Source organism: Castor canadensis, chromosome 13 (genome assembly GCF_047511655.1).
Source record: "Castor canadensis chromosome 13, mCasCan1.hap1v2, whole genome shotgun sequence".
NCBI classification, from domain to species: domain Eukaryota; kingdom Metazoa; phylum Chordata; class Mammalia; order Rodentia; family Castoridae; genus Castor; species Castor canadensis.
In genome coordinates this window covers 85,705,248-85,733,049 of record NC_133398.1, presented here as the reverse complement: position 1 = coordinate 85,733,049, position 27,802 = coordinate 85,705,248, and the positions used below count along the sequence as shown (strand labels likewise).

Sequence of the window (27,802 nt, the reverse complement as noted above, 5' to 3'; positions counted from 1 at the left end):
AGAGCTACACAAGACAGCTGTCAAATGATTCTGCTCAGCAATGGTATGCTTTCATCCCAAATTTACTTTTTGTTATTAAATGCCATTCATAAACCTTTCTAAGGCCTTTGATGAGAGAAATAATATGCAATGCTTTCCCCAAGTTTGGCAAGAATTTACTTCAGGAAACCAACTAGGTTGCACATTTGGAAGGCGGAGACTGAGAAAGTATCATTTCCTCCTACAAGTTTTGAAGGTATCTTGGATATATCAAATTTAAAAAGAAAAAGAAAAGCACTTGATTTTTGAAAGATACCAACAAAGTCAGTTTTATTTTCCTGCTGGAGATCAGCTATAGAGAGTTCTGGATTTTAGATAAAGGCCTGTGTAACTATAGCTGTTGAGTTGCTCACACACCTTAGCAGCCTGTTTGAAGCAGGGACTAACCAACACAGCCAGACTGTGTCCACTAGAGGCCAGAGTGAGACTATCATGGCCAGTGCTGTGGAGGCCCTTCCTGATTCCTGGTGAATGGATACAGATTTAAGAGTGTCAGTGACCAACACCAAAACTTTCAGTGGCATGCCAACAAAATGCATTTCTGAATCTCTTGCGCAGGTTTATTCTACATCTAAATCAGTGGGCAAAGGAGTACCTGCAGGGCATCTGTCATCAGGAATCTGACACTGCATTGAAAACTCAGAAAGGGGAACAAATATAGGTAGTTCTTTCCTGAACTCTAGGAAAGAGGAAAGGAAAAAAAAAAAAACTTGGCAGGATACACGTATTGGCAATAGAGGGGCCTCGATGCAAATGTATGTCCTGTACTAGAGACAGGACAGGAGAGCAGAGAAATGGACATCCACCATGCCTCAGCCTAGCACATCAATGGGAACTGGTCAAATCCATGCAGCTCATGCTCAACACAGAACACAATATAGTCACTTGGAAAGGAGGAGGACCTGTCTGGTTCTGGAAAGACCCCTAAGATATGCATAAATTAGAAGACAGTAGACCATATACACTTTAATGATGGCATTTGTGTAAATTTGTTAAGGATGTGTGTGAGTACACATGCAAACACACACACACATAGAGACATGCATGTAATTCTTCTGAGAAGATACACAAACAAAAATAACAATACTCCCCGCTACAGCCCTTGTAGTTGCTGCTGCCCTTGTTTGAGAGGGTCCTTCCCCAGACCCTCCCCTCTGTTCTTCACTCATCTCAATTAGATGCTCCTGACCATCAGATTTAATGATGGGGAGAGACGATGGGGGCAATGTAAATAATGTACAAAATAAGACTAAACGGAACTGTCACTACTAATACCCCCCTTATAATGAATAATCCTAAAAAATTTATAATAAAAAATTAAACATAACACTACTGTATTCCTTTGCTAATTTACTTTCCTCCAGAAAATGTATCCCATCTTCCATAGTTTAAGGTTTGTCATTAACTTGTAGGTTTTATTTTCTGTCTCACTCCTCCGCAATACACACTCCTTGAAGACGGGTATATTTATCTCTTGTTCATTGCTATATACTAGTGTTTAAAGCAGTCACTGTCTGCTCATAGTAGAGCCTCAACATATTTCTTACATGAATTAAGTCATGTCCCACATTTTTGTTTCCTGAAGTGAGAAAAGAGTTAGAAAGTTACCTAAGGTCACCAAGGCAATGATGCTGAAGCGAAGCTGCTGCTCTGAATATGACCTCCACTTGGTTTTGCTTCAGAAGTAGTCCAAGGACTAATGGGCAACTCACCTCTCTTAGGCCTTAGAGCTCAGGATTTTGTATTTGAGGGCTTTCACTATCTGGAGTAAATTTAACCAAAATTCTAACTGAGGAGTGCAGCTCTGAGACCCTTGATGGAAAGAGGAACTTCTTCCTCAGAAGGCCATATGTTTCATCTAAGGACATGGTTTTGGAGATGCTGGAGAAGCTGGTAAAGTCACCTGCTTAGCAAGTCAGACCAGCCTCATCTACCCTGGCTGCTGATGGGAGGAAAGCTGTCTCAGAAAGGCTGCAGAGTATCTCCACCTGGGATGCAATCATCCTCCACACAGCCCCCCTGATTCAGCCACAGTGTACAAAAAGTTGCAGCAGAATGACAAGCAACAGCCATTTGGGATTCTTAGCAGAAAGGAAAGTACATTGATATCATCATATTTTGCTGAAATAATTGTGAATTGTGCCTTGGAAGTACAGGATGCTTGTTATAATTTGGATCTTAATCATCCCCAAAGTCCATGTGTTGAAGACTTGGTCCTCTGCTGAAGGCATTATTGTTAGGTGGTGGAACCTTTCTGCAGGAGGGGGGCCTAAGTAGAGGGAAGATAGATCGAGATGGTGGGCTTGCCCTTGAAGGGGGATATTCAGACCCTGGCCTCTTGTGTCTCTGTCTCTGTCTCTCTCTCTCCTCTCTCCTTTCTCTCCCTCCCCCTCTCCCACTTTCTTCACTTCCCAGCCATGATGTGAGCAGTTTTGCTCTACCATGTACTCCCTGCCATGGGGCCAAGTGGCTAAGGACTGAAACCTCTAAAACCATCAGTGAAACTAAATCTTTCATCCTTTTAACTTGTTTATCTGTGGTATTTTGTTAAGCAAGGGAAAGCTGATTAACATGATGCCAGAGCTTGAACACTCTCTTTGCAGAATCCTGCTAATGGGGATACTCCTAAATGTTAACTGGATTCTGAAGACAACTACTAATCAATCTATCCCTATTTCAGAATTTAAAAAAATACAATCCTGAGAAACAGTTTAGAGTAAAGCAGGTACTGTCATAATGATCAATATGCAGCAGTTGAGCTAATTATAAATATTAATGGATTTTTTTCTACTTCTTCCTTATTACGAATTGGATACTTCCTAGAGATCTAACTTTTCTTGGTATGTAGATAAGGAAAATTACTTGATATGAATTGATGCTTGATCTACATTCTCTTCAGTTCTATTTTATTTATTGTTTTGTGTTCTAGTTCAAATACTTTAGCTCTTAAATGCATGAATATATACAATAGTATCTGTCTTCCCACATTAGCAGACCTTAGCTCTTATTTATCACATGAGCTTAAGAACAATGTTTAATTTCTAAATTTGTATAGATTAGAAGAAATATTGTGAAACAAAAAGACATGAGTAAGGCATTTACAATGATTCAGGGATGAGTAGTTGATGATAACAAAGAACAAACAGAACTATAATTGATATTCATAAGTAACAATTATCACCTATGTTCAACTAGGATCAACACATGTTGCAATTGTAGAAAGCTTTCTAATGTATTTTAGAAAAGGAAACTTAGCAAGAGATGGCATTAAAAGACATTTCATATACATTACCTGTATATGAAAATTGCTAAAAGATTAGATTTTAAGTGTTCTTACCTTAAAATATATGTGAGGTAAGACATGTTAAATAGTTTGATTTAGCTGTTCCACTATAAACATAATATTGTATACCTTATACATATAGACAATTTTTACTTGTCAATTAAAAAAAGCAAACCAACAGGCAAATGGAAAGCAGTGAGTACTTGAAAGAAAAAGATGAACCCATCTGGATTATTCTCTTTAAAAGTGCCAATTATTAACTCTTAAAGCTAGCAGAATGGAAGTTATTGTAAATATGTAATCTATATGTATTTGCATAATATATTCCATATATATAATAGATGAACGATAGCAATCAACTAAAAGTGACAATGAGTTCCAACAAAATTTGCATTTGTTTATTCAATAAATAAATATTAAACACTTCTTAAGTACTAGGCAGGTACTGATTCCTAATGAGCTACACAGACTTGACCCTTGAAGACCCTCTTTACATTCAATTTCATTATATTTTAGATTAGTTGCCTGAAAGAAAAATGGTGCCTTGAGATCAAGAAGACAAGTAGGTCAGATTCGGATTGAGGGGCTTGAGTCCTAAAAGCAAGTTCGACCTAAGTAAGTGAGAGGCTTGCAGTGGGAGGGCACTCCAAGCAGGAATATTGTGAATTGTGCTAGAGAAGTGAGGAAGATCCTATGGCTGGAGCAAGAATGAGGAGAGATGCAGGTACGACCACTCTAAGTCCCAAAGAATATGTTAGTGAGATAAGATTTTGTTCTTTTTAACAAGAGCAATGATAACCCATCACAGAGTGACCTTCTAAGATGTTTAAAAATATCACTTGGAGGGCCATGTGGAGAAGAGAATGGGAATGGGGGTACTTACGGGAGAAAAGGTATGAAGTGCTGTAGTCCTCCAAGGAGAGCTGATGATAAGTGGGGAGGAAGAAGTTGAGTAGCTGTATTAAACAATACTTAATAGGTAATAGCCAACATAATCTGAGGATGGGACAAATATGAAAGGTGAGGAAGAGGAGGAGTCAGGGGAGACTTTGGTTCTGCCCTGGGCAGTTATACACACAGGGGTGGTAGACAAGAGATGGAGGACACTACAGAGGGTAGAGGCTATTGTGGGGTGAGCATGGAGGCTAATGAATGTAGCTTCTACCTGTCTACCTGCGACTACCTGTCGCAGTTATTGTGAATCATTTCACTGGACATGCCAGTTAAGAAGGTGAACATGCATATCTGCAATCCTCTGTACAAGATGTAAGGATCAAACCCTACACTTGTGCTCGTCATGGATCCTAAGTACCAAGGGGAATGACAGATTTCTTATTGCAGAGCTAACGCATCGGTGGGGGAAAAAAAAACAAAAGAGTGTCCAAGAAAAAGTGCTTTTGATAAGTTTCTTTTCAGAGAATCAAACCACTCACACTTTTCAAAGACACTGAATGAAACAAAACTAATGTATCTATGTCATAAAGTTCAAAAAAACACAAACGTCATCAAATAGTGAATACTGGCTATGATAGGCTTTTCATTACTGTGACAAAATACCTGAGAGAACAGCTTAGAAGAAGGGAATATTTAAGTTGGTTCATGAATAAGATAGTCTTCATTTTACTCTTGCTGGGTTGTCTCTCATTATCAAAATCAGCAGTTATCCTATTAAAAAAGAAAAAATAAAGTTATCAAAACCAGGCTTAGAGAAGGATGGTTTTTGATGTAGGATTCAACTAATAAATGTTTCCCTCCTGACTTGGAAGTTACTGAATTTTCACCAAATGCTATTTGGGTGAATTGAAAGTGATTTGTTTATTTAGACTGTAGCTGAAATTCCTACTGGAATACAGAGTATTTGCTCTAAACAGTTCATGGTTTCTTAACTAGTTTCTTTGTTTTGTTTTGTTTTTGTGGTACTGGAGTTTAAACTCAGAGCCTCACACTTGCTGAGGCTCTAAGACCCTTTTTGTATTGGGTGTTTTTGAGATAGGGTCTCAGAAACAATTTGCCTGGAGCTGGCTTCGAACTGTGATCCTCCTGATCTCTGCCTCCTGAGTGCCTAGGATTATAGGCCACAGGCGCCTGGCTTGGGTTTTGCTCATGATGTGAGCTCATTTCAAATTAGTTGACAGCATGACATAGGTTATTCAACCAGATTTTTTTTTTTTTTGGCAGTACTGGGATTTGAACTCAGGGCCTCATGCTGGCTAAGCAGGCACTTAACCTCTTAAGTCACTCCACCAGCCCTCAATCAGAATTTAATGATTAATGAAGATGTGCATATGTGTTCTTTTTCACATATTTTAAGTACATGTTGTAGGCACAATTAAAAATCTCAGTTTCTAAAACATAGAATTGGTCAATTGACCAAATTCTTGAAAGAGCAATACATAGTATGTGTGTGTGTGTTTTGGCAGCACCGGGGTTTGAACTCAGGACCTCACACTTGCTAGACAGATGCTAGCAGACTTGAGCCACCCCACCAGTCCCCATAGTTGTTCTTTACAAAGGTCTTAGAAAATACAATCAGACTGAGTCAACAGCCTATATCTGGCAACATGTTAATTGTAACTCAGAAGAGTGAATGTGCAGGCAACAATCTTTTCTTAGTACAAAATGTGTATTTGTGCTAGGTAGAATGGGTGAAAATAATAGCAGTATCTAAAATGAATTCTATTACACTTGTCCCCATTAAATAGAGCTTTCTGATTACTTGTCTTTGGTATTTACAGTCATGGAGACTCACTTTAATTTCATGGCCTATTTGATTTCCCCTAAAATGTCATTAGCACAAGTCCTTTTTTTTAATGTCTGAATAAGTAAATACACACTTAAACACACAATGCTATTTGGTTAAATAAATTCTGAAAAATAAGCATTCAGAACAAGGGAGAGATTTAAGGTAATAAATTGAGAAATTTATTAAACTTTAAATTATTAACAAATAAAGTCTCTGTCTTAATATGATTCTGGTTAAGTCCCATGCCACTTACAGAGGTAGGATATTAAGAAGGTTGGTTTGGGCATAATTGTTGTGAGAAGCTGGGTAATCCTGTGAGAATAGAACCCGCAGGATCACACTGTGAGGAAAATGCACCTGACTTAGCCTTGAAAGCATGTGTTTTTTTCTTTCTTTCTTTTTTTTTTTTTTTTCAGTACTGGGGTTTGAATTCAGGGCCTACATGTTGAGCCACCCCACCAGCCCTTTTTTGTGAGGGGTGTTTTTGAGATATGGTCTCTCTATTTGCCCAGGCCTTGAACCACAATCCTCCTGATCTCTGCCTCCTGAGTAGCTAGGATTACAGGTGTGGGCCACCAGCACCCTGCAGGATGCATGTTTTAAGATTCCACCAATCTTAGTCCCAGTGTGCTGTCAGATTCCAGTAAAGGAATCTGAACATTTTAGCATCCAAGCCAGCCCAACAAAGAATGTAAAACAGGGCTTCAGTGTAAGGACTAAGGCCAATCTAATGCCTGATAACTGGTTACCAAAAGTTGGATGAGGTGTAATAACTGCCCCGTCAACTCCATAAAAATGGAACTGAAGAGCCACTCAGCTTCGCAGCCACCATGGGCCACCCGCCTACATTCAGAGTACAGGTTTTGACAATAATAAAATCAGCTAATCCCATGGTTATGAATCAGCGTGTTCCTTTGGGTCTTGATTTCTTCTTTTTGCCAACAGTTTGGTGATAAGGACAGGAATTCTTGAGTGAGTGAATTTTCCACCTTTAAAAAAGTTGTGATAAAATACAGATCTGGGAATGTGGCTCAGTGGTAGAGCGCGTGCCTAGTATGTGGGAAACTCTGGGCTCGATCCCCAGCACTGCAAACAAAATTAAACAAAATACCACAATATGTGGCCTCCTTTGTTGATGTGAAAGACCCTGACTATTTGCTTAAAAGTTTCCCTTCATCTACTTTGACTTAGAAGCACCGGATTCCCCAGGAAAATGTAAAACTGTCACTATAAATTGTGAGTTGTTATTGAACGAAATGTGCAACATGTATAAAGTATTAGAAACGTGTAATGTGGATAAAGGGCTCTGAATCCCCATGGAGTCTGTCTCGTTTTGAATGGCAGAATAATGTTGGCTGCCCAGAACATTGCTGGCAAGCCTGTCTCCAGGATGCTGGTTTCAGTCTTTCATGTTTGAAATGGACATATTTATAGAAATTAAAAATAGTGAGCAAGTATTCTAAGAGCTTTTGAAACTATTATTGTAGACAGCTATTCTTATCTGAATTATAAGCCATTTTCCATAATAGCACATTAATCATAATTTTTTTTTTAACTAAGAGCTTCACATTTGAAAAGCAGATGCCCTACTACTTGAACCACACCTCCAGTCCATTTTTCTCTGGTTATTTTGGAGATGGGATCTCTTGAACTATTTGCCCAGGCTGGCCTTAAACTGTGATCCTCCCAATTTCTGCCTCCCAAGCAGCTAGGATTTGTGGTGTGAGTCCCTGGCATTTTGCTCAGTCATAACCATTTGAAGGTGTATAACTAGCATCTAATATCCAGGGAGAAGTCACATGGATCATCCGGTTAAGACCCATGGATTCTTCTTTGAAAATAGGTAGATGTGGTCTTGCCCTGAATGTCTGATGGTCAGTTTCTGACAGGAATACCTGCCAAGCAACAAATGATTACAGTTCGCAGCAGAAATAACAACAAAAGTTAGAATGCTAATTTAATAGTAGTCATTCCCTAGTTAAATTACTAATATGGGCAGATTGGGAGCATCGTAAATGAGAGAGTGAAAACACTCTAAGTAAGTTGCTCTATGGCTGGTGGGAAAGGCTGGATAGTAAACATGGGAGGAGTCTAGAGATGAAAACAGCGTGAGCACCAATGCATCATCCACATAGCAAAGGCAGGTGCTGGATCATAGGGCAGACCAAGGAGCCTCGCCTAGAGAGACCCAACTACAGACAGAAGTAGCAGGATCAACCCTGACTAGTTCCCATTATGTGCTGAACACTAAGAAGGGTTGTGAAAATTGAGAAAGGGTGTTCAAAGTCTTGGGAACCCTAGCATAAAATTTAACCCAGCAGGGGTTTGTTACCCTTGGAGAATTCCTGACTGTGCAGCAATGCCTGCTCTGTGCTAGAACCCAGCTGGTCATTGAAAATTTCCCAAAAGCCACAGATGGCACCAGTATGACAGCCTGAATCAGCTCAATGGTTACTGATGATAGGACATCTGAGAGCAAGAAGACTTCCTGATCAATGTTCCACAGCACATTTGTCCCAGATCCAAGTCAGGTGACAAGTTAGGTAAATTAGCTGCTTCTTTCAGAAGGTATTACATTTAATCAATAGGGTCACTTATAGTCAGTAGCAATGGCTCAGTAAGAACCCCTATTAAACTGTGTTATACATGGAGTTATTGTCAGAATACACAGAGGACTAAATGTCTAATTCTTCTGACACTAACTGAACTGCTTTAATGGCACTTGAGTTCATCTTGAGTAATACCTTGGATGCATTACGTACCTGAACATTTCCTCAAAGTTGACAGTAATGAACACACACGAGGAAGCACTTATTTACTTGTTTATTTACTTATTTATTTTTGCAGTGCTGGGGATCAAACTTAGGGCCTCAGGATGCTAGGCAAATACTATACCCCTGAACAACTATACTGGCAGCCTCTTGAAGTATCTTTTTTTTACACAAGAGCTACACTCATTCATTCACTTATCCTTTTCATCTCTATACGTGATTGACACCCCTCCATACACTCTGGTTTATTCATATGTATTCTTTTTTAAAAGGCACAATTGTTTTGTTCAGTGTATTTCAATTTACATATAATGCTGTTTTACATTTTTTTCTTTTGCTTTTTACTGATTAACTTTTTACAGACACAATTATGCTATTCATAGTAAGGTGATAGAGATAATATACTGACATTTTGATAACCTGTAAAAACACAATTTTAATTGCTTCAAAAATGCTCTCAGGGCATATGCCAGGGTAATTACATTATCACTGCTCTACACTTAACATCAGTGCAATTATTTCTAATAACAATTATAAGTTACAAAATATCTTAATCAAATCCTCTCATTAACACATCTATTTTAGGGAGAAGAGCTTAATTACAGCTTTCATTTGTATAGTTCCTTAGAATTTTCAGGGTGCTTTCAGAAACCTCTTTGAATGAGGTATAAATTGGGCAGCCCAGTTATTCTGATTATCATGTTACTCATAAAGAAGCTGAGATTGCAGACTGACACTCTGAACACAGAAAACAATTGAAGAAACCAAGAATCAAGTGAAGGACTCCAGAGCATTTGTCATGCAGGTACCTCCCTGTCACATAGCCAGGACAGCTTAAAAGAGTAGCAGTGGATTGAAAGGAGAATCTTGCTTGGCACATTCAAATGTTTGAAAAGTTACTAATAAAATTTAAGGTGCTGAAGGATTGATGTCTTCTGGGATTTTCTTTTTTTTTTTTTGGAGGTACTGGGGTTTGAACTCAGGGTCTCATCCTTGCTAGGCATGCACTCTATCACTTGAGCCACTCCACCAGCACAACTGATGTCTTCTTTATCAGTTTTCCAGCGTTTTTGTGAGTGCTCACTGAAATACTGGGTGGAATTGCTTACTGCAGGGGTGGTATATAGCAGAGACTTGATTCTTATTTTAGACTCACTGAGATTAACACCTATAACTCATAATTTAAAATAAAAGTTTGATTAAAAGCAATTTTATGGTGCTGTGGATTGCACCCAAGGCTGTGTGAATGCTAAGCTGGTGCCTTACCACCAAGGCACACCTCAGTCTCCACTCTTCAAAAATTCATGAAGGCAAAAATATTCACAAATTTGTAATTGACTTCTTAAAATGATTGTTGATGAACCTTATATTAACAAAGTAAGTTTTTCTACTTAAGGCAGCCTATTTGGTCTGTCTATCTATGTATCTATCTATCTATATCCATCTATCTACCTACTGTCTAGATAATCTAGATGTCTATGTAGATATCTATTTACATAGATATTTTGGCAGTAGTGGGGTTTGAGCTCAGGGTCTGCACTTGCCAGTCAGGTACTCTACCACTTGAGCCACATTCCAGTAGGGTCTTGCATTTATACCCAGGCTGGCCTGGACTGTGATCCTCCTGTTTACACCTTCCACACAGCTGGATGACAGGGCCATGCCACCATGTCTAGTTTATTGGTTGAGATGGGATCTCATGAGCTTTTTGCCTGGGCTGGCCTGGAACCAAGATTGGATCTTGGCCTTCTGTGTAGCTGGGATGATAGCGTTAGCCACTGTGCCTGGCTCCTATCTGGTGCTGAACACCAAATGTGTTAATGGATTTAACATTTCATGCAAGAGACCTTGAACAGGATGTCACATGAGCATCATATTCCTGCCTGCCTGTGATTGTTAGGTGTGACCAATGTAACCCTGAAGAACCATTCAAAGTGGGAATTTGGAATTTTCTCAATAATGTCATTAATTCCTAAATTACTTAGGAAATACACCTATAGTTCATGCAAAGACCCCAAGCCACAGATTTCAGTGGCTGCCATGCTTAGCTAAGGAACATGCAACAGAAACTGATTATTTCATCTGAATATATTCACTTTGATTACTGGATATAACAATTGTAGTGCTCTCAATGACAAAATTCACATCAAACCTAAGTGACTCATCATCTTTCCATAAGAGGGACCTGTGCACATGTGCACAAGACACACATACACACGCTCACATGAACAGTAGAGTAACGCTATAGAGAAGTTTATAATTTTACAGATTCATTATATATGTTAACTGATTTGATCCTAACCAAGATTTTTCAGATAGATTATCTTTCTTCTTCATCAAAAGTGATGGTAGCTGGGCACTGGTGGGTCACACCTGTAATCCTAGCTACTTGGGAGTCTGAACCCTGGAGAACTGTGGTTCAAGGCCAACCAGGCAAATAGTTTGAGAAGCCCCCATCTCCCAAAACTTAACCAGAGCAAAATGGATTGGAGGTGGGGCTCAAGCAGTAGAACATCTGCTTTGCAAGTGCAAAACCCTGAGTTCAAACCCAGTCCCATCTCCCCACCCCTGACAAAGAAAAAAAAAAAGTGATGACTTCCACCAGGGTCATACTCCTGAGGAAGAACAGCTGAAAAGAATTTGAGGGACTGTGAATTCTAAAAGCGTTCTCTAAACTTTCTCTCCCAACAAGGCTGTCTTCTACTTGTCTCTAAATGAAGATTTCAGCCTCTGCACAGCTGCTGAAGGCTGTGTTTCCACAGACACCCAAGCCCCACTCTCTGGAGGCTTTGCCATTTTCTGACTTAAAAAAACAAGGCAGGAACAATGAGTCCTTTATATGGAAACTTCTGTTTGTACTGGTCTATCAGCTCATGTCTATTGTGGAAACTCTCAAGGCCAAATTTAAATTAAATGAGTAAGAGACTACACATCATTTTTTAAAAGACATTATATTTTATTGTGCAATATAAGGTCATTTTAATAATAAGCCCTAAATCTTATGTTAGTGAAATACAAGTATAGACCTTCCCTTTCCAGAGAATATTCTGTTTAGTTTCCATATCTTTAAAAAACAATACTTCATTTGACTGGTATTCTATGAAACTGGTTATAATTCTAATAAAATATGAATACTGTGATTCCCCAAAATTAAAATAATTAATGGATTATATATATGTAGACACACACACATCTTTATATATGCATTCAAACATTTGAATATATGTATTTGTTTTCATGCTGGGGATGAAACCCAGGGCCTCATTAATGCTAGGCAAGCACTCTACTGCTAAGCTTTATCCTAGCCCCTTAAATATTTATTAGACTATTAAATATTAAAATATTAATATTTTAATCATTTGTAAAAAACATTTGACTTTTTATTCTGATCTCTGAGTTGTAAACAATGTTTCTATTGTTAACAGTTTCATCTGCTATATTCATAGATTATGAAGTTATTACTCCTAAAATTCCTTAAATACAAATCAATCTATTTTAATTCTTTTAAGCCAAAATAAAGCAATAAATCCTTGTGCTCTGTCATGTTGTAATCACATTAATCAAAAGTATATTTTCCAGAGTTGACATTTTAAAATAAATGAGAGAAAAATATTATTTGTTATACAAAGATAATCAAACAACTCTTTTGATAGCTTCCTTGGAAAAATATTATTGTGTTGCTTGTGCTGAAATTAAAAAAGTCTTGTCAGCTGCAGGCAAGATTGATTTTAAAATTCTTTAAATGTTAATGATGGAGGCAAAACATTCCTTGGTGAGCTGGTCAGCTGAATGTCTTGGAGATTAAACTCAAATTAGAACCTAAGTAAAGGTCTAGAGTCTGGTGGCTGAAATTAGTCTGCTAAGTGAACCACCTGGACCAGCCATCACTAATGGAAAGCTCACCTCCAGGGATTGCTAGCTAGATCACTTGCTATGTGCTCCATCCTTAGAGCTAGACTTTACTAAACAAGTTTTGTAGATAAGAAAGTTGCAGCTTGCAGCAGAATAGCAACATAGGACCATGGAGTTGAAAGAGCTGGCGCTGGGCTATGACCTCTTTTATTCAGGTCATCCTGGGGCATCCCACTGACAAGTTGTGCATAGGTGTTCGTTCCTAACTCCACCTTTGAGATGTGGACAGCTGAATGTATTTCACCTGAAGTTGGTACTGCAACTGTTAACTCTTTAAAAATGGTGTTGATGGAAGGAAAGATTAGACTTTAGTTGAGCAGGAAAGAGTAAACTGAGTAAGTATGCTGGAGTTGGCATCACTAACCATAAAGGAACTTTTGCCAAGTCTGACAGACACATTGGCAATGAAATTGATCACATTCACTTAAAACACTTTCTATTTTTAGATTTTCCATTTATTTACAGCAAGAGGAGCCCACAGGTGGTCTGGGACCATGCAGACTATTTATTCAATTTGTTCTGTTTGTTAGCCTGGCACATTCATTAACAAAACAAAACAATTAGGCAGTTGACATTCTTGGGTCTTGTTGAACTGGCCTCTTAACTGTATGCTTCAGGCAAAAGCCATTGTCCTACAATAGGGGATAAGAAAGTATAAAACTTTCACAACCTATTATTATTAAATGAGTCTTATACTGGTCTCTGTTATATAGTGTTGTATAGCCAAGTTTAAAAACTCTGATTTAAATGTTTATTCATTAGTGACCTCATGAACCTCTCATCTAAATATCCACATGTATTTAAAAGATCACAAAAGCACAAGTATTGGTTTAAGATCTACAAATAATATAGCAAAGAGGTAAATGTGCAAATATGGGATCCACAAATTATGACAATCAACTGTATTAGCAAATCATGTATCTGATAAGGGACCTGTATCAGAACTCAATAATAAAAACACAAATACTCCAGCTTTAAAATGAGCAAATGATCTGAATGGATAGTTCTAAAAGAAAGATATTCAAATGGTTAATAAGCATATAAAATATCCTTAACATAATTAGCCATCATGGAAATGCAAGTTGAAGCCACAGTGAGCTATCACTTCATACCCATTACATGGCTAGAATCAAAACATCATATTACAGCCAGGTGTGGCAGCTCATGCCTATAATCCTAGCTACTTTACAGGCTGAGATCAGGAGGATCACCATTTGAGGCTCACCAAGGCAAAAAGTTTACAAGACCCCATCTCAACCAATGGCTTGGCATGGTGATGTGTGACTGTCATCCCAGAACGTGGGAAACATAAGTAGTAAGGGTGTGGTACAGACTGGTCTCAGGAAAAATCAAAACCCTATCTCAAAAATAACTAGAGCAAAAAGGGCTGGAGGTAATGCCAACACTACCAAAAAAAGTCAAATAATAACAAGTGCTGTCTAGGACGTGGAGAACTGGAAGCCTTGTATACTGATGGGAATATAAAATGGTACAGACACTTTGGAAAACAGTCTTGCAGGTACTCAAACAACCAAGCACAGTTAACACATGACCCAGCAGTTCCATGCTTAGGTATGCAGCTAAGGCAACTAAAAATATGTTCACTCAGAAACCTGTAGTGAATTTGTATAGCCCCTTGTTCATAATAGCCAAAAGGTGGAAATACCCAAAATGTCCACGAACTGATGAATGGACTTAAAAATGCAATAATCCATACAATCATACAATGGGAAATTATTTGGCCATATAAAGTGTTGATACATGCTACAATATGGATGAACCCTGAAAACATTATTATGATCAAATGAAACCAGTCTCAAAGTACAGGATATGATATAATTCTATTGATATGAAATCCCATAACAAGGAGAGCTATAGACAGAAAATAGATTAGTGGTTGCTTAGGCCTAGAGGAGAGGGGATGGTGTGAAAAGAGGCAATATCTAAAGGAAACAGCATTTTTAAGGTGATGAAAATGTTCTAAAATTGACTGGGGATGGTTTCACATATCTGTGGATATATTTAAAATACTGCATTATATATTTTAAATGAATTATATAACATATGAGTTATATTTCCAGAAAGCTATTTTTTAAAAGAATGCTTGGAGTGCATACTTTAATAGTGGTCACCATAGCATAATGTCTTCAAATCAAAATAGACTTACCATGGGGAAAAGAAAGCAAAGGACAAGCCAATATTATGTTCCTTTTCACGTTACGTTACTTCATCTTTTCTCTGGCTAACTCATGTAAAAAGTAACTTTCTGCCTACAGTAACACTTGCCCAGGATGAAATGTACAGTTTCATCACAACTGGTTCTAAGGAACTGAAGCTGAAAAATGACCATGAACTCTGAATGACCCAGAATCTCCTAGACCAATTAAAGCTGTTTCTGGGCAGAGGATGTGGCTCAAGTGGTATAGCACCTGCCTAGCAAGCACAAGGCTCTGAGTTCAAACCCCAGTGCCACAAAGAAGATTGTTTCTGACCAATGAATAACAGGAATTATTTAGTTGACCATGTACAAATCAAAGAGTAATTCTATCCTACCCAATGTGCTAGGTTTCTTTTAATAATCGTCACTACCATTGTTTCACCTTTATAACACATTCCCCTCTCTGTGTCCACTCAGTAGATTTCCTGCCTGACAAACAGACTCAACTTTGCTTCTTAAACTCCCTGTGAACCAGGAGTTTACCCAAGTTCTTGGTCCCCCTCACCTCTCTTGTTGTCACACCTTTGCCTCTCTGATTGACTTCCTTCCTTCCTTCCCAACCTAAACCCTCTTCTACATTTCCCAAAGAAGGGATCCCAGGACTACCACAATCATAAACCATAGTCCTCCTTCTTTTAAGAGTGAGCATTCACCACCTTCACCCACTTATCTCTATTCACACCCATCCCCGTGTCTGGAATGTCTTCCTACCTCCCCTTGCCATGACTCCCTGTTAAAATACACCTTGTTCTTAGGACCCACATTTTTTGGTGGTATTGGGTGTTGAACTCAAGGCCTCATGATTGCTAGGCAGGTGCTGTACCACTTGAGTCATGCCTCTAGCCCTTTTTGCTGTGAGAATTTTTGAAATAGGATCTTGCTTTATGGCCAGCTGGCCTGGACTGTGATCCTACTATTTATGCTTCCCAGGCAGCTGGATGACAAGCATACCAACCATGCCCAGCTTTTATTGGTTGAGATGGGATCTCATGAGCTTTTTGCTCAGGCTGGCCCTGAACAGTGATCCTTCTGGTATCTGCCTCCTAAGTAGCAGACAATTTCAACAGGTTATATTCTATTTTTATGTAAGTATATGAAATATACCAGCCATATATATTGATCCTCCTTCACCCTATCCATTTACCTTCCCCTCTCACCAGTACCCACCCCCACAAACAGGAGTTTTTTACATTCCTGTCCTTCATTTTTTAAGTGTCTATTCTTGTTCAAAGGGTTTTCACTGTAGTATCTGACACATGAATATACTGTACTTTAAAGTACCTTACCTCCTTTCCCCATCATCCCACCCTTCTATTGTTCAACAGCTTTCAGTACACTGCTATGCCATCTTCCATAGATGTGAGGCATTTCTAAATTATCCATTCTCATTTTCTTTTCCTCTCCTGCATCCCCTAGTCCCCTCAACCACTACACTATTATAAACATTTTAAATATATACATATGTATCTGTATCTACCTATATCTATATATTTGATCATGAATGTATTTGTGAATGCATTCATCTTTTAGGTCTAGCTTCCACATATCAGAGAAAACAAGTAAGTTTTGTCTTTTTGAACCTGACTTATTTCATTTAATACATGATCTTGAGTTCCATCCATTTACCTGCAGGTGACATAATTTCATTCATCTTTATGACTAAGTAATACTCCATTGTGTACATATACCACATTTGCTTAACCAATTCATCAGTTGCAGGTTATCTGGGCTGTTACCGTAGCTTGGTAACAGCTGCAATAAAAACAGGCCTGCTCTATTCTTTCAGATATATGCTGGGCCCACTACAGTATTGCTTCACAAAGAAACTTCCAAATAACCTCAGAAAAAAGTGATCCCTTGATGCTTTGAAGTGTTGCTTTAATTTCCTCATGTCACCTGTCACTGTACATTTGGGGTTACAGCTAATACTGATAATAATCATAATAAGAAATACTCATATTTTTCTATTAATTTTTACTATATACAGAAGGCTGTTTCAGGTCAGTGTATTTATAAGCACAAGGTGTGTTCATTGTATATAATCATTCCAGACTAAATACTGGTTAAGTCTTGCTTGTGTACTTTTCTACTTTTTGCAAGTTTGTCTAGATATTCCTTGAACTATAAAAACAACTGCTATATCTATATGCTTTGTATTTAAAGGCACTTTTCAATAGTTTCTCATTTAGCCTCAGATGAATTCTGAGAGATAAGTACTTTCATCATCTATATTTCAGAGCTAAAAGAAATTTGAGAGTTAAGAGGCCTGATGAATGTCAAACAGTGGTAACTGGTTTGTCTGATTTGCATATCCCACTCACTGCTTCTTGTTGATGGTGTCATTAAAAAAATGCTCTACTGGATTCCTTACTAAAGTGGGAGAAGAGTTTCCTGTTTGTTATTTCTTCTTACTCTGTTCCCCTTTCTTCTAGTGGACATCTAGGATCTGCATAATTCTAGCGATTTGTCATATTTGTTGCTGCTGGATCCCATATCAATGATACAGGATGCTGAGACTTCACAAAGAAGAAATGAGGAAACCTCCCAGAACAAACATCCCTATGTCAGGGGCAGAGGTCATAATGCCAGTCTAACACCCCCTTGATAATACCCCATCTCATAATCATGAGAGGAGATAAATTAGGAAGACATTGAAAAATACTACAATGACAAATGGATTTTTCCTCTAATTTATGAAAGGCTATTCAAAGTGCATAATTTAGAGCTAACCTGAAAACATATATGGCCTCATTTTCATGAGTCCAGCTAGGAATTGTGAAATCAAGAAAACCAGAGATTCTTAACCCAAGTAGGTCGTCACCTTCTTATATATATTATTTTAGAGCCCTATACAAGAGGCCCTTGTAAGAATACCTCCCATTTTAGAACTTCTGCTCTCCTCAATTAGATTTTAAGTCTCCTGTGATCAGTGATCATAGTTTACAAAGACCCTGTATCCCTCCTACACATCTCACTGCCTTCTATGGAGACTACTTAGTAAATGTTCCTGCCTTGACTTGAATTAATTCAAAGAAATAAGTTTCTACAGAAGACAATTCCACATTTAATACAGAAATCATAATGTGATTAGCACAAACAGTTCTAAAAGAGCGACTGGATTCTTGTTCTGGATCCCTTCAACTATGAATATATATGATTCTTAATTATGAATCATAATTAAGAACACATCTCCAAAAAGAAAAATAAGATTTACCAGCTCATTAGACTAGTTATTCTACACATAGTATATTTAGGTTACTCATTTAATTTGTGACAAAAGGTTTTTAAATAGGAATTGTTGATACAGATTGAAAGTAAGAAGTGTTGTTCTATTCCTTCTGGGATTTAAAAAATATTATTTAATTTACTAAACAATGAAATGCCCTAATGTTGTGAGCCAAACACTTTTCTTTGGCTCTCAAATATTTTGAGAAGTAACTTTTTCCTTGTTAATTTCCAAACCTTGGCTGGATTTCCTGCTAATTTCAAACATATGTCATATACAAAATATGTTATTTTTCTAAACCTAATTTTGGCAAAAGAGAATTTTGGAACTGTCATAGAGAGATTTGGGGACAAACAACAGGACAGCTTGAAGCTGCCACAACTCAGTAACAATTTTCTCTTTTTCATCCATCTCCAGGACCACAAAGGTGAGGGCAGCACAAAGGGCAAATGAGCTTTTAGGAAAATTTCCATATGAATAAAAACCCACTCTGAAGTTTATACCTTATTTTGTAATTTACTTTCCAAAAAGAATCTTTTACAAGTACTAATAATTTCTGTAGGATACAAGGTGTGAAGATAACTTACCTTGATAACCAGAGGAATACAACCCTGATGTTATCACTCCAGTTCTCTGAGACTTACAATCACAAGAAAGGAACTGGTAAAGCAATGTAAAAAATGTTTCTTCACTCTCAAAAGATTCTCTATAATGACAGCATTTAGAAAATGCCAGACATTTCCAACTGCACAATTTTTTTCAAATCTGTTTTTCTAACATGGATTTTGTGAAGAATTACTAAGTACTCAATATATTAAAAAGATGTGAATTTATGACAGATCTCTAGATCAGTACTTCAGGACCAAGGCATACTCTAGGGCACAAATATTTTCCCCTTACCCAGCACAACAATAATAATAAATAAATGAATAAAAAAATAAAATAAATTAAAAAATTAAAAACCAAATGCTGTTTTCCTTATAAACATCCAGACTTATGGTATGGGTGAACAGGAAGAACAACTAGTACAATAAAAAGAAATCTGGTTTGAGCCATAAAATAGAGCTCTATTTCCCATTTCCAACTTTTCCTAAAAGAGTGGACTGAGTCAAAACTGGTCCTAATTATTCACCCCTCCCTATACCTGCAACCTTTCAAATGTTACATTATACTTTACCCCATCAAGATGTGGAGACTGTTTCATCAACCACAGTGACCTGCTTAGCCAATAAAATGCAAAGGAAGTAACATTTTAACAATTCCAAGCTTAGGTCTCAGAGACATGATGCCTTTTCTGGACTCACCTGGCACACTGTCACATCCTGTCTCTCTACCCCTTGCCCCCTGCTGTTACCACAATAACATTCCTGAGCTAATTTGCTAGAGAATGAAACCATGGACCATTATATTGTCCCAGGTAAGTCCCCAGACATATGCAAAAGCACAGCCTGAAATTATCAGAGTCACCTAGCCAAGTTGCAGCTAACCACAGACATATGAGCAAGACTTGCCAAGCCCAGTCCAAGTCAGAAGAAACCAACCAGCTGAAATACAGACTCTACTGGTATGAGCTTCTGCTCTAAAATTTTAAGTTGGGTGGCTTTTGATTATTTTTTTAATGTGAATAGTTAACTAATAAGTCTAATATATAAATAAGTATTTTGAAAAACTCTGTGTCAGTTACTACTAATAAGTAAATCTAAGTTTTAGGACAGTATTAAAATAAAAATCTACAAATGTTTCATTGCTTATGAACCTATGGATGTTTCATCTATCAGAATTAAATATTAAATTTAAGCTCAAATGTAAAAATTGGCTCAGTTACAGATCAGCAGATGGCACCCACTCAAGCACCAAGAGAAACTTGATTCTCAGACTTGAAAATATTTAAGAACTCAAATAATAAAATTATTTTATATGTCACTGATTTTATTTATTTTTTTTTCACAGCCATTAGCCAAAGTTTATTGAGCTTCAGTAATGTGCTTTCTAAAATGTAGTGTGACTACTGAGTTGGGAGAGACCCCTGAACCTCCATAAGTTGTCACTGATTTTAAAATGACATATTTTAGCAACTTAATTGTTCAATTCAAGTTTTTAAAAACTTCCTTTCACTTAAAATTCCTTTTAAATTTCCCTGAAGACTAGTGCAGTCTGGGAAATTACAGTTTTAAATTGCTTCTGGCTAGATGCTGCTGTCTTCCCCTAAAATACCTTTAAGGATCCAAAATAAGAGATTATAAACAACAGTGCTAAAATCTGACTAACTATGGTCTAAATTTTGAGGGAATTTCTTTTAACTATTTAACCCAAAAGCACTGATTTGAGCAAAACAGGTAATGGCTGATTCTTGCATCACTCTAAAAATGAAGATAACCTACCTAAAGGTTAGAGAATTCTTTTTCTCACCAACTCTCTGCTCCTTCAGTTTGAAGAAACACACATATCAAGTCTGAAAAAAGGGATTAATTATACTTCAATTGAGTGGAAGACTTTATGAGACAGCCATAATACTTTATACTTCTCTTCCTCTGACTCCCCAGTATGTTTCTCTATCCTTCAGTGCCCCCCCAAAAAAAGAGGACGTGAACTTTGTTTTAGGAGATGAAAATATACTCCCCAGTAACTCAGACTGTCAAAGAGTCAGTCTGGGGGCTAAGAAGTAATAATATTGTGAATCAGTTTGTTAAATGCCTACACTGACAGGGAGTTTCAGGATACAGATATACAGATATTACACACTAAATCTATGGCAGGAATTCAGTACATCTACCCATATTTCAGTAAGAAATGGGCTCAATTAGCTCCCAAATAAAAAATGAGTTTACATCTACATGATATATATATGTATATATTCACATTAGCAAATACTTGGTCAAAGGTAGCTACGACGTTTAAGGAAGGCATAAAAGGATGTGAGGGCGATCTGGCTGCGACATCTGTCACCCCATTGATCACCAGCGTTGATTCTGCTGATCTGGCTGGGTAGGCGGGTGTCCCCTTCCTGCCTCACCACTCCATGTGCGTCCCTTCCGAAGCTGCGCGCTCGGTCGAAGAGGAGGACCATCCCCGATAGAGGACGACCATTCTTCGGTCAAGGGTATACGAGTAGCTGCACTCCCCTGCTAGAACCTCCAAACAAGCTCTCAAGGAAGGCATAAAAAATTATCAAACTAGTGGACTTCCTCTTAGAACATAGAGTAGATATACTTTTTCCTATTCTCCCTGCTAAGGGCAACTAAAACCCTTTGAAACATATATAAACACATATAAGAAGACTCTGAAAGATGAAGAAAAGAAAACAGACAAGCAAGAGAACTCAGGACCCAAGGAAAGACATGGTGGTGGTGAGTTCTCTTCATTTTCCTATTGCCTCATATATCCCAAATTTGGAGCTGAAAAATTTAACAAACAAATGGCAAGGGGTACAAAAAAAAATAACCTCAACATAAGGTTCTAACTAAAAGTCCAGGAAAGGGGAGCTCTGCCAGACAGAAAACTTTTAGACAGTAACAGCTTTACTGAGGCCAAACACCACATACCAAAAAGCAGAAAAACTCAAATTAATAGAAAAAATAATAATCCAAGACATGTTAACATACAGATGACAGACATGTTAGAATTATTTGACAAAAAAATTTGAAACTATCATAAAAATACTTCAGCAATTACAAATAGATTTGAAACAAGTGAAAAAATTGATCATCCCAGGAAAGAAATAGAAAATGTCACCAAGCATGTTATATGCCTGTGATCCCAGCAATCAAAGAATGAGGCAGTAGTATTGCAAATTCAAAGCCATTCTGGGTTATATATGTGAGACACTGTCTAAAAAGAAAGAAATAGAAAATCTTAGTAAAAATTTAGATGATATAAATAAAAGTCAAGTAGAAATATTAAAACCAAAAAATACAACCACCAAAATAAAAAACTCCGTGTATGGGTTCAACAGAAGAGTAGGGCTACAGAGAAAATCAGTGAAATTGAAAACAGTACAATAGAAATTACTTAATTTGAACAAAAGATGAAATAGATTTTAAAAAATGACAGAGTCTCAGGAATTTTTGGAAGTATTTTTTTAAAAAGGTCTAATATTTGCATGATACAACTTCCAGGGAAAAGCCAGGCATGGTGATACACACTTGTAATCCCAACTATTTGAGAGACAAAAAGACTGCAGTTTGAAGCCAGCCCAGGCAAAAGTGAACAAGACCCTATCTCAGAAAGCAAGCCAGGTGTGGTGATACAAATCTGTATCCCAGCTACTCAGGAGGCAGAGGTAAGAGAATCAGGATCTGATGCTGGCCAGGACAAAAGTGTTAGATCCTATCTAAAAAAAACTAAACAGCAGAAGGACTGGGGAAGGGACTCAAGTGACAGAGTGCTTGCCTAGAAAGCACAAGGCCCTGAGTTCAATTCCCAGTACCACAAACAAAAAGTCACAGGTAAGAGTAGGAAAAAAAGTGACACTGAAAAAGTGCTTATGAAAATAATAGCTGAAGACATTCAACATTTTACAAAAGACACAAATTTACTGAATAAAGAGAATAAGTGAAACCCAAGTGGTAATTAAAAAAAAAATCTGTCAAGACAAATCATAGCCAAACTTCTAAAAACTAGAGACAAACACAATATATTCAAAACAGCTAGAGAAATGACACATTACCTTTACAGGAAAACCAATTCTAAAACAGTGGATTCCTCATCAGAAACCATGAAGACTAGAAAGAAATGGTACATTTTTCACAAGTTGAAATAAAATAGTTCTAACAGCAGAATACTGTACTCAGTAAAAACATCCTTCAAGAAAGGAGCAAAAATCAATATAGTATTGGATGAAGGAAAACTAAGAGAATGTGTTACCAGTAGATTTAGACTTTAAAAAATAACTAAAGGAGTGTCTCTAAAATAAAAGTAAATGGTATAAGAAGCAATGAATAGTATCAGGAAGAAGACAGTAAGTAAAAATATGGATAAATACTTTCTCCTCTTAAATCTTCTATGCTTGATACATGAAACAACATTTGTAACATGACCTGATTATCAAGGATAAAAAACAGTATCTAATATAGTTGTCAGGTGCCAGAAATTAACTGCTTCACATATACTAATTCATTTATTCCATAAAATAACCCCATGATGTGGATGCTATTATTATCTTCTTTTTATAGCTATGACAAAGACAATTCAAGTAACAAGTAGGAGCAAGAGTTGGGACTGCAACTAGGCAAACTGGTTCCAGATAGCATTGCCTTCACATCTACAACCTTGTTTATCATTGGCATACTACCTATTTACCCATAACAACAATCATAGACAAGATAATGGAATTGAAAAGTCTTAGGTTATAAATACTTACTAAAAATTCTAGATGCTGAATTAAAAGGAAGAATTAACATTTGATTCCTTTTCCTCTAACTTTACAGGTATCTATGGCTAATTCAAGGAATTGTTAGGCATATCCACAATGGTTCAAGAGACAGAAGAATCTCTAGCCAAGGATTTGTGTTAGACCAGGAATCTGAACCTAATCATTAAATGTATTTAACAAGAAATGTGGAATCTATGACATAAAGTACAACTGCACTAGGGAATAGGAGCTGCTCCTGTATGCCTGAAGTGGCTACTTGATTATCTATATATAAAAGTTGGACAGCTCCTGGAACTGATGAATTCCTTAAATTGAAATGGCCTGTCCACCCACTTCACCTCTCATCATCGTGCATATGTTAAGTCTGAAGTAACTGGGAAATGTGAATTTGTGCCCAGAAAATCACAAATCTCTTCTATGTTATTACTGTGCATTGTTTTCTTCTCCGTTATCTGTTCCTAATGCTAAATTAACTTAAAGCTGGGTGAAGCCTACTGTTTTACAAGTTTGCTATTGTGCTAAACCCAAGAATACTGCGGATAAAATATAAATTGACTTTGTATATGACTGAAATGATCAATTAGAAAGTATACTGCAGAACAGTATCTTTGAACAAAAACAAAAGTATAAAATAATGCTAGCAAGAAATATGCATCAATATTTAATGATGGTATGGATGAAGTAAGATAAGCATTTTTAAAATTTTCTTTAGCAAAAATCTAATATAATTCAATCTTTATGGGAAAAAATTCAAATTTAATTAAACGTCTTCAACATGCTTCTGTCTTTTTACCATTCATTTTATTTCTAAGAATGTATCTTAATGAAATAATCAAGGTGTAGACAAATATTTATGGACAAAAATACTCATCACAGTGTTGTAATAAAAAACACTTTAAAGGTAAATATATTTGATTTACTATTAATGGCCATTAAAAATAATGCTTTTGAAGACTGCAGGGGGGAGAAATGACCCAAGCCTTGTATGCATATATGAATAATAAAAATAAATTAATTAAAAATTTAAAAAATTAAAAATAATGCTTTTGAAGATTGTCAAATGACTTAATGTAAGAGTCAAGATAAAAAGCTAAAGGAAAAAATAAAAATCCCATTCTGTGCACAGAACATAATTCAAAGTGTGGGACACACACACACACGCACTACTCAAAACATAACCTGGAAGGAAATGCACTAAAATATGAATGCATTGTTTTAGAAACGTAGGATTGTGTCTAATTTTTGCTTTCTTTTTATACTACTAAGATATAGTATCTATGAGGGCAAAATATTCATCTGTCTTATTTGCTGCTGTATTTTGAATATATTTTAAGTATAATAGGCGCTAAATATATCTTCATTAAAGAACATTTTATTTTATTTCCTAAAATGAGTATTTTTCCTTTTCAATTGGAGAATTTCAATCACTAGTACAATGTGTACATGTATCTAACCTGTACTTAAGAAAATGTTACCCACAGATCACACAATTATAATCCAAAAGCTCTGCTCCCAAACCTAAGCCTGGGTGCCTAGGCTTAAGAATGTCTATTCCCAGAATCTTTTTGTCTTTACATTTCCTCAATTACAATTTCCACACCAAAAAATAAAGTTAGATTAATAGGTAATAATACAGCTAACAGAAATAAACTATAGCACTCACTAATAAAATATCTTCATGGAGGTAAAGGATTTTTTGTTTCATAAGCATTTAAAATGTATTGGAAAGGATATTCTAAGTGATTATCAGGATTTCATGAAAATAAGCAGATTCTCAATCAATATTCCATTTGATCATACACATAGCACATTGTCATCCTCCAGAAGAAACATGGGGCCTAAACAAAAAATAATGACAAAACTTTGATTGCAACTGATGGAGGTTAAACTACTTTAAGCAGTAGTCTGCATCAGGAAGCCATAGGTACACAAAGCTTCTACCACTATAAGATCAAGATCACCATGTTCAAACAATATTATCAGAAACAGTGGAAAGCGAAGTCAACAAGATGGCTGACCTGAGATGCCTCACTTGGTTCCCACCACAAACAAAGGACCAAAACAAAAAAAAAAAAAAAAGAAAAAACAACAGCTATTCCAAAACAGTACATGAAGCAGAGCACCAAAGTTCAATAGAGCTATGGCAGAGACAACCCAAAGCACAGGGACAAAATGATGGCCTTCTAAAGAAGGATCTAAGCACAACATCTATGGTCCCATCTCTCCAGAGATTAACCCTGAACCTAAAAAATGATTTTGCCCAGCAGGTAAAGGAGGCTCCCAAAAGATCCCACTACTGCCACAGAAACATGAAATATTTGCTGCTGGAGAAGCCTGCCAACCCTCTGACCTGAGGCCCAGTTTGGGTTGCTGATGGGGAATCCAAACCACTGTCCTGCCCCGGAGAAAGCACCTAGGTCATGTTGTACCTCCCCAACCAAAGGTCCTGCTGAGCAGCACATCTTGAGATGCCACCTAAGGGGTGGGGGAGGGGAAGCCATCAAAAGCAGTCAGGTAGCTGCCCCTTGTAACTTAACCAGCCTAGCCCCATGAACCAGACCATGGCCCAGCCAGACTTCCCACAGCCCTAAAGAAGCAACTGGGTAGCCTGTCATGACATGAACAGCTTGACCTGCAGGGGCTGACCTAGGAAACAAGTGGTCAAACTCATCTGTCCTCCACCTCGAAAGCAATACGGAAACCAGCGCGGGCAGCTGGATCCACCAAGGCCTCAGAGAAACAAACAGGTGTGTCTATCCATCCACTCTGAACTACAAGAAGTAGCCAATGGCCCTGACCATGAACCCTAGGCTCTGCCCATACTCCTATGATCCAAAAAAGCAACCAGGCACCCTGCGCTGAGGAGGCTGGCCCTGAGCAATCAGGCAGATGTAGAAAATGGTTGAACATAACCCTTTGGGTAGTTTGCAAAGGCACCTGCATAGCCTTCAGACACTGACAGGTGTGTCAACTTCACTACCAAGTACATTGTATCAAACACACTTGGGCCTAAAGAGTGGCCTCATGCACAGCAGCCCTCAGAAACTGAGTTTTCCCATCTCCACTACTGTCAACCACATCTCACCTACATGGGTCCTCCACACACAACCCATGGAAACTGGCAGGTGCCCCACACCTAGTTAGGCATACCATGCCCAGAGCCACCTGTGAACTCATTCCACCTGAAACAGCTGTATCCCAGATTATGGAGTAATCTCACAAACCACTCAGTTTAGGTCACTGAGACATCCACAGGCATCATCAGAGTTGACTACAGCTGAAGCTGCTGCATAGACACTGTATTACTGCACCCAAATGGGACCAAAGCCAACATAGCCTACCCAATCAACACCCTACAACATATCTCTAGGAGAGTCTTCTACTTTGAAAACCACCCTATAAAATTGATAGAGGCAACTGATCTAACAGATTAGTTTTGACAAATATCAACACAGGGACACAAGAAACAAGAAAAAGCAAGGTAACTTGATACTTTCAAAGGAATGAAACTCCAGCAATCAACCCCAAAGAAAAGGAATTGAAGAAGTACCGGAAAAGAATTCAAAATAATAATCTTAAGGAAACTCAAAGAGATACAAGAGAATATAGACAATTTCAAGGAAAATGGTCATGCATGCACTGACTGCTGCACTGCAGGTACACTAAGCATATTTAATAGATAATAGCACACCTGCTATATAACCACTCAAGGACAACCAGTTATACAACTATGCCTAGTCTTGCATGCATGGCACATATAACTTGACAAAAAGCCACTTTTGTCTGTATCTGTATAAAAACCACTACACTACCCATGACTCCACATCTCTTTGTCAGACTGCCCAAAGCATGAAGCCAGCTGCCTGGCACAGAGCTTTTGATGTACAATTGGTGTATTCAGCAAGATCAGAGCAGCTTGAGCTAAGAATGCCCCATAGAGGGCTCTCACTGAGGTGGGTAAGTTGTGAGAGCTACAGGACAAGGAAGATGACTGGAACTGTGCATCTAAGGTCTGGAGGTCGGTTTGCAGGCAGCAAACACCACACAGCCCCAGGCCACCAGCGCCACCACCACTGTTGAATATTGAAGAGGTAGGCAGAGGCTGCAAGCACCATTGTGGGGGGTAGGCAGGGACAACGGGGCAAGCTGAGCCTGGGGCATGATAGTGGAGAGGTCCCCTGGTGTGCCACCTGCCAACCCCCAGCAGCCCCATGTGCCTGCACATCAGTGGCCCACTAC

General features: G+C 37.8%; 1 protein-coding gene across 2 annotated transcripts in view; it reads right to left on the bottom strand.

Moving 5' to 3' along the window:
- Positions 1-8: 8 nt before the first annotated feature.
- Positions 9-27,802, bottom strand: part of LOC141415447 (uncharacterized) — an 88,849-nt gene continuing 61,055 nt past the window's right edge. The window contains exons 5-6 of one of the 2 annotated variants that reach the window (XM_074052147.1): positions 4,880-4,987; positions 9-4,245 (exon numbers count right to left, since the gene is read on the bottom strand). In XM_074052147.1, coding sequence (XP_073908248.1) covers positions 4,976-4,987 — 12 coding nt within the window. In that variant the 3' untranslated portion in view covers positions 9-4,245; positions 4,880-4,975. Of the gene's footprint in view, positions 4,988-27,802 lie in introns of both variants that reach the window. The other variant, XM_074052146.1, reaches the window with a different exon arrangement.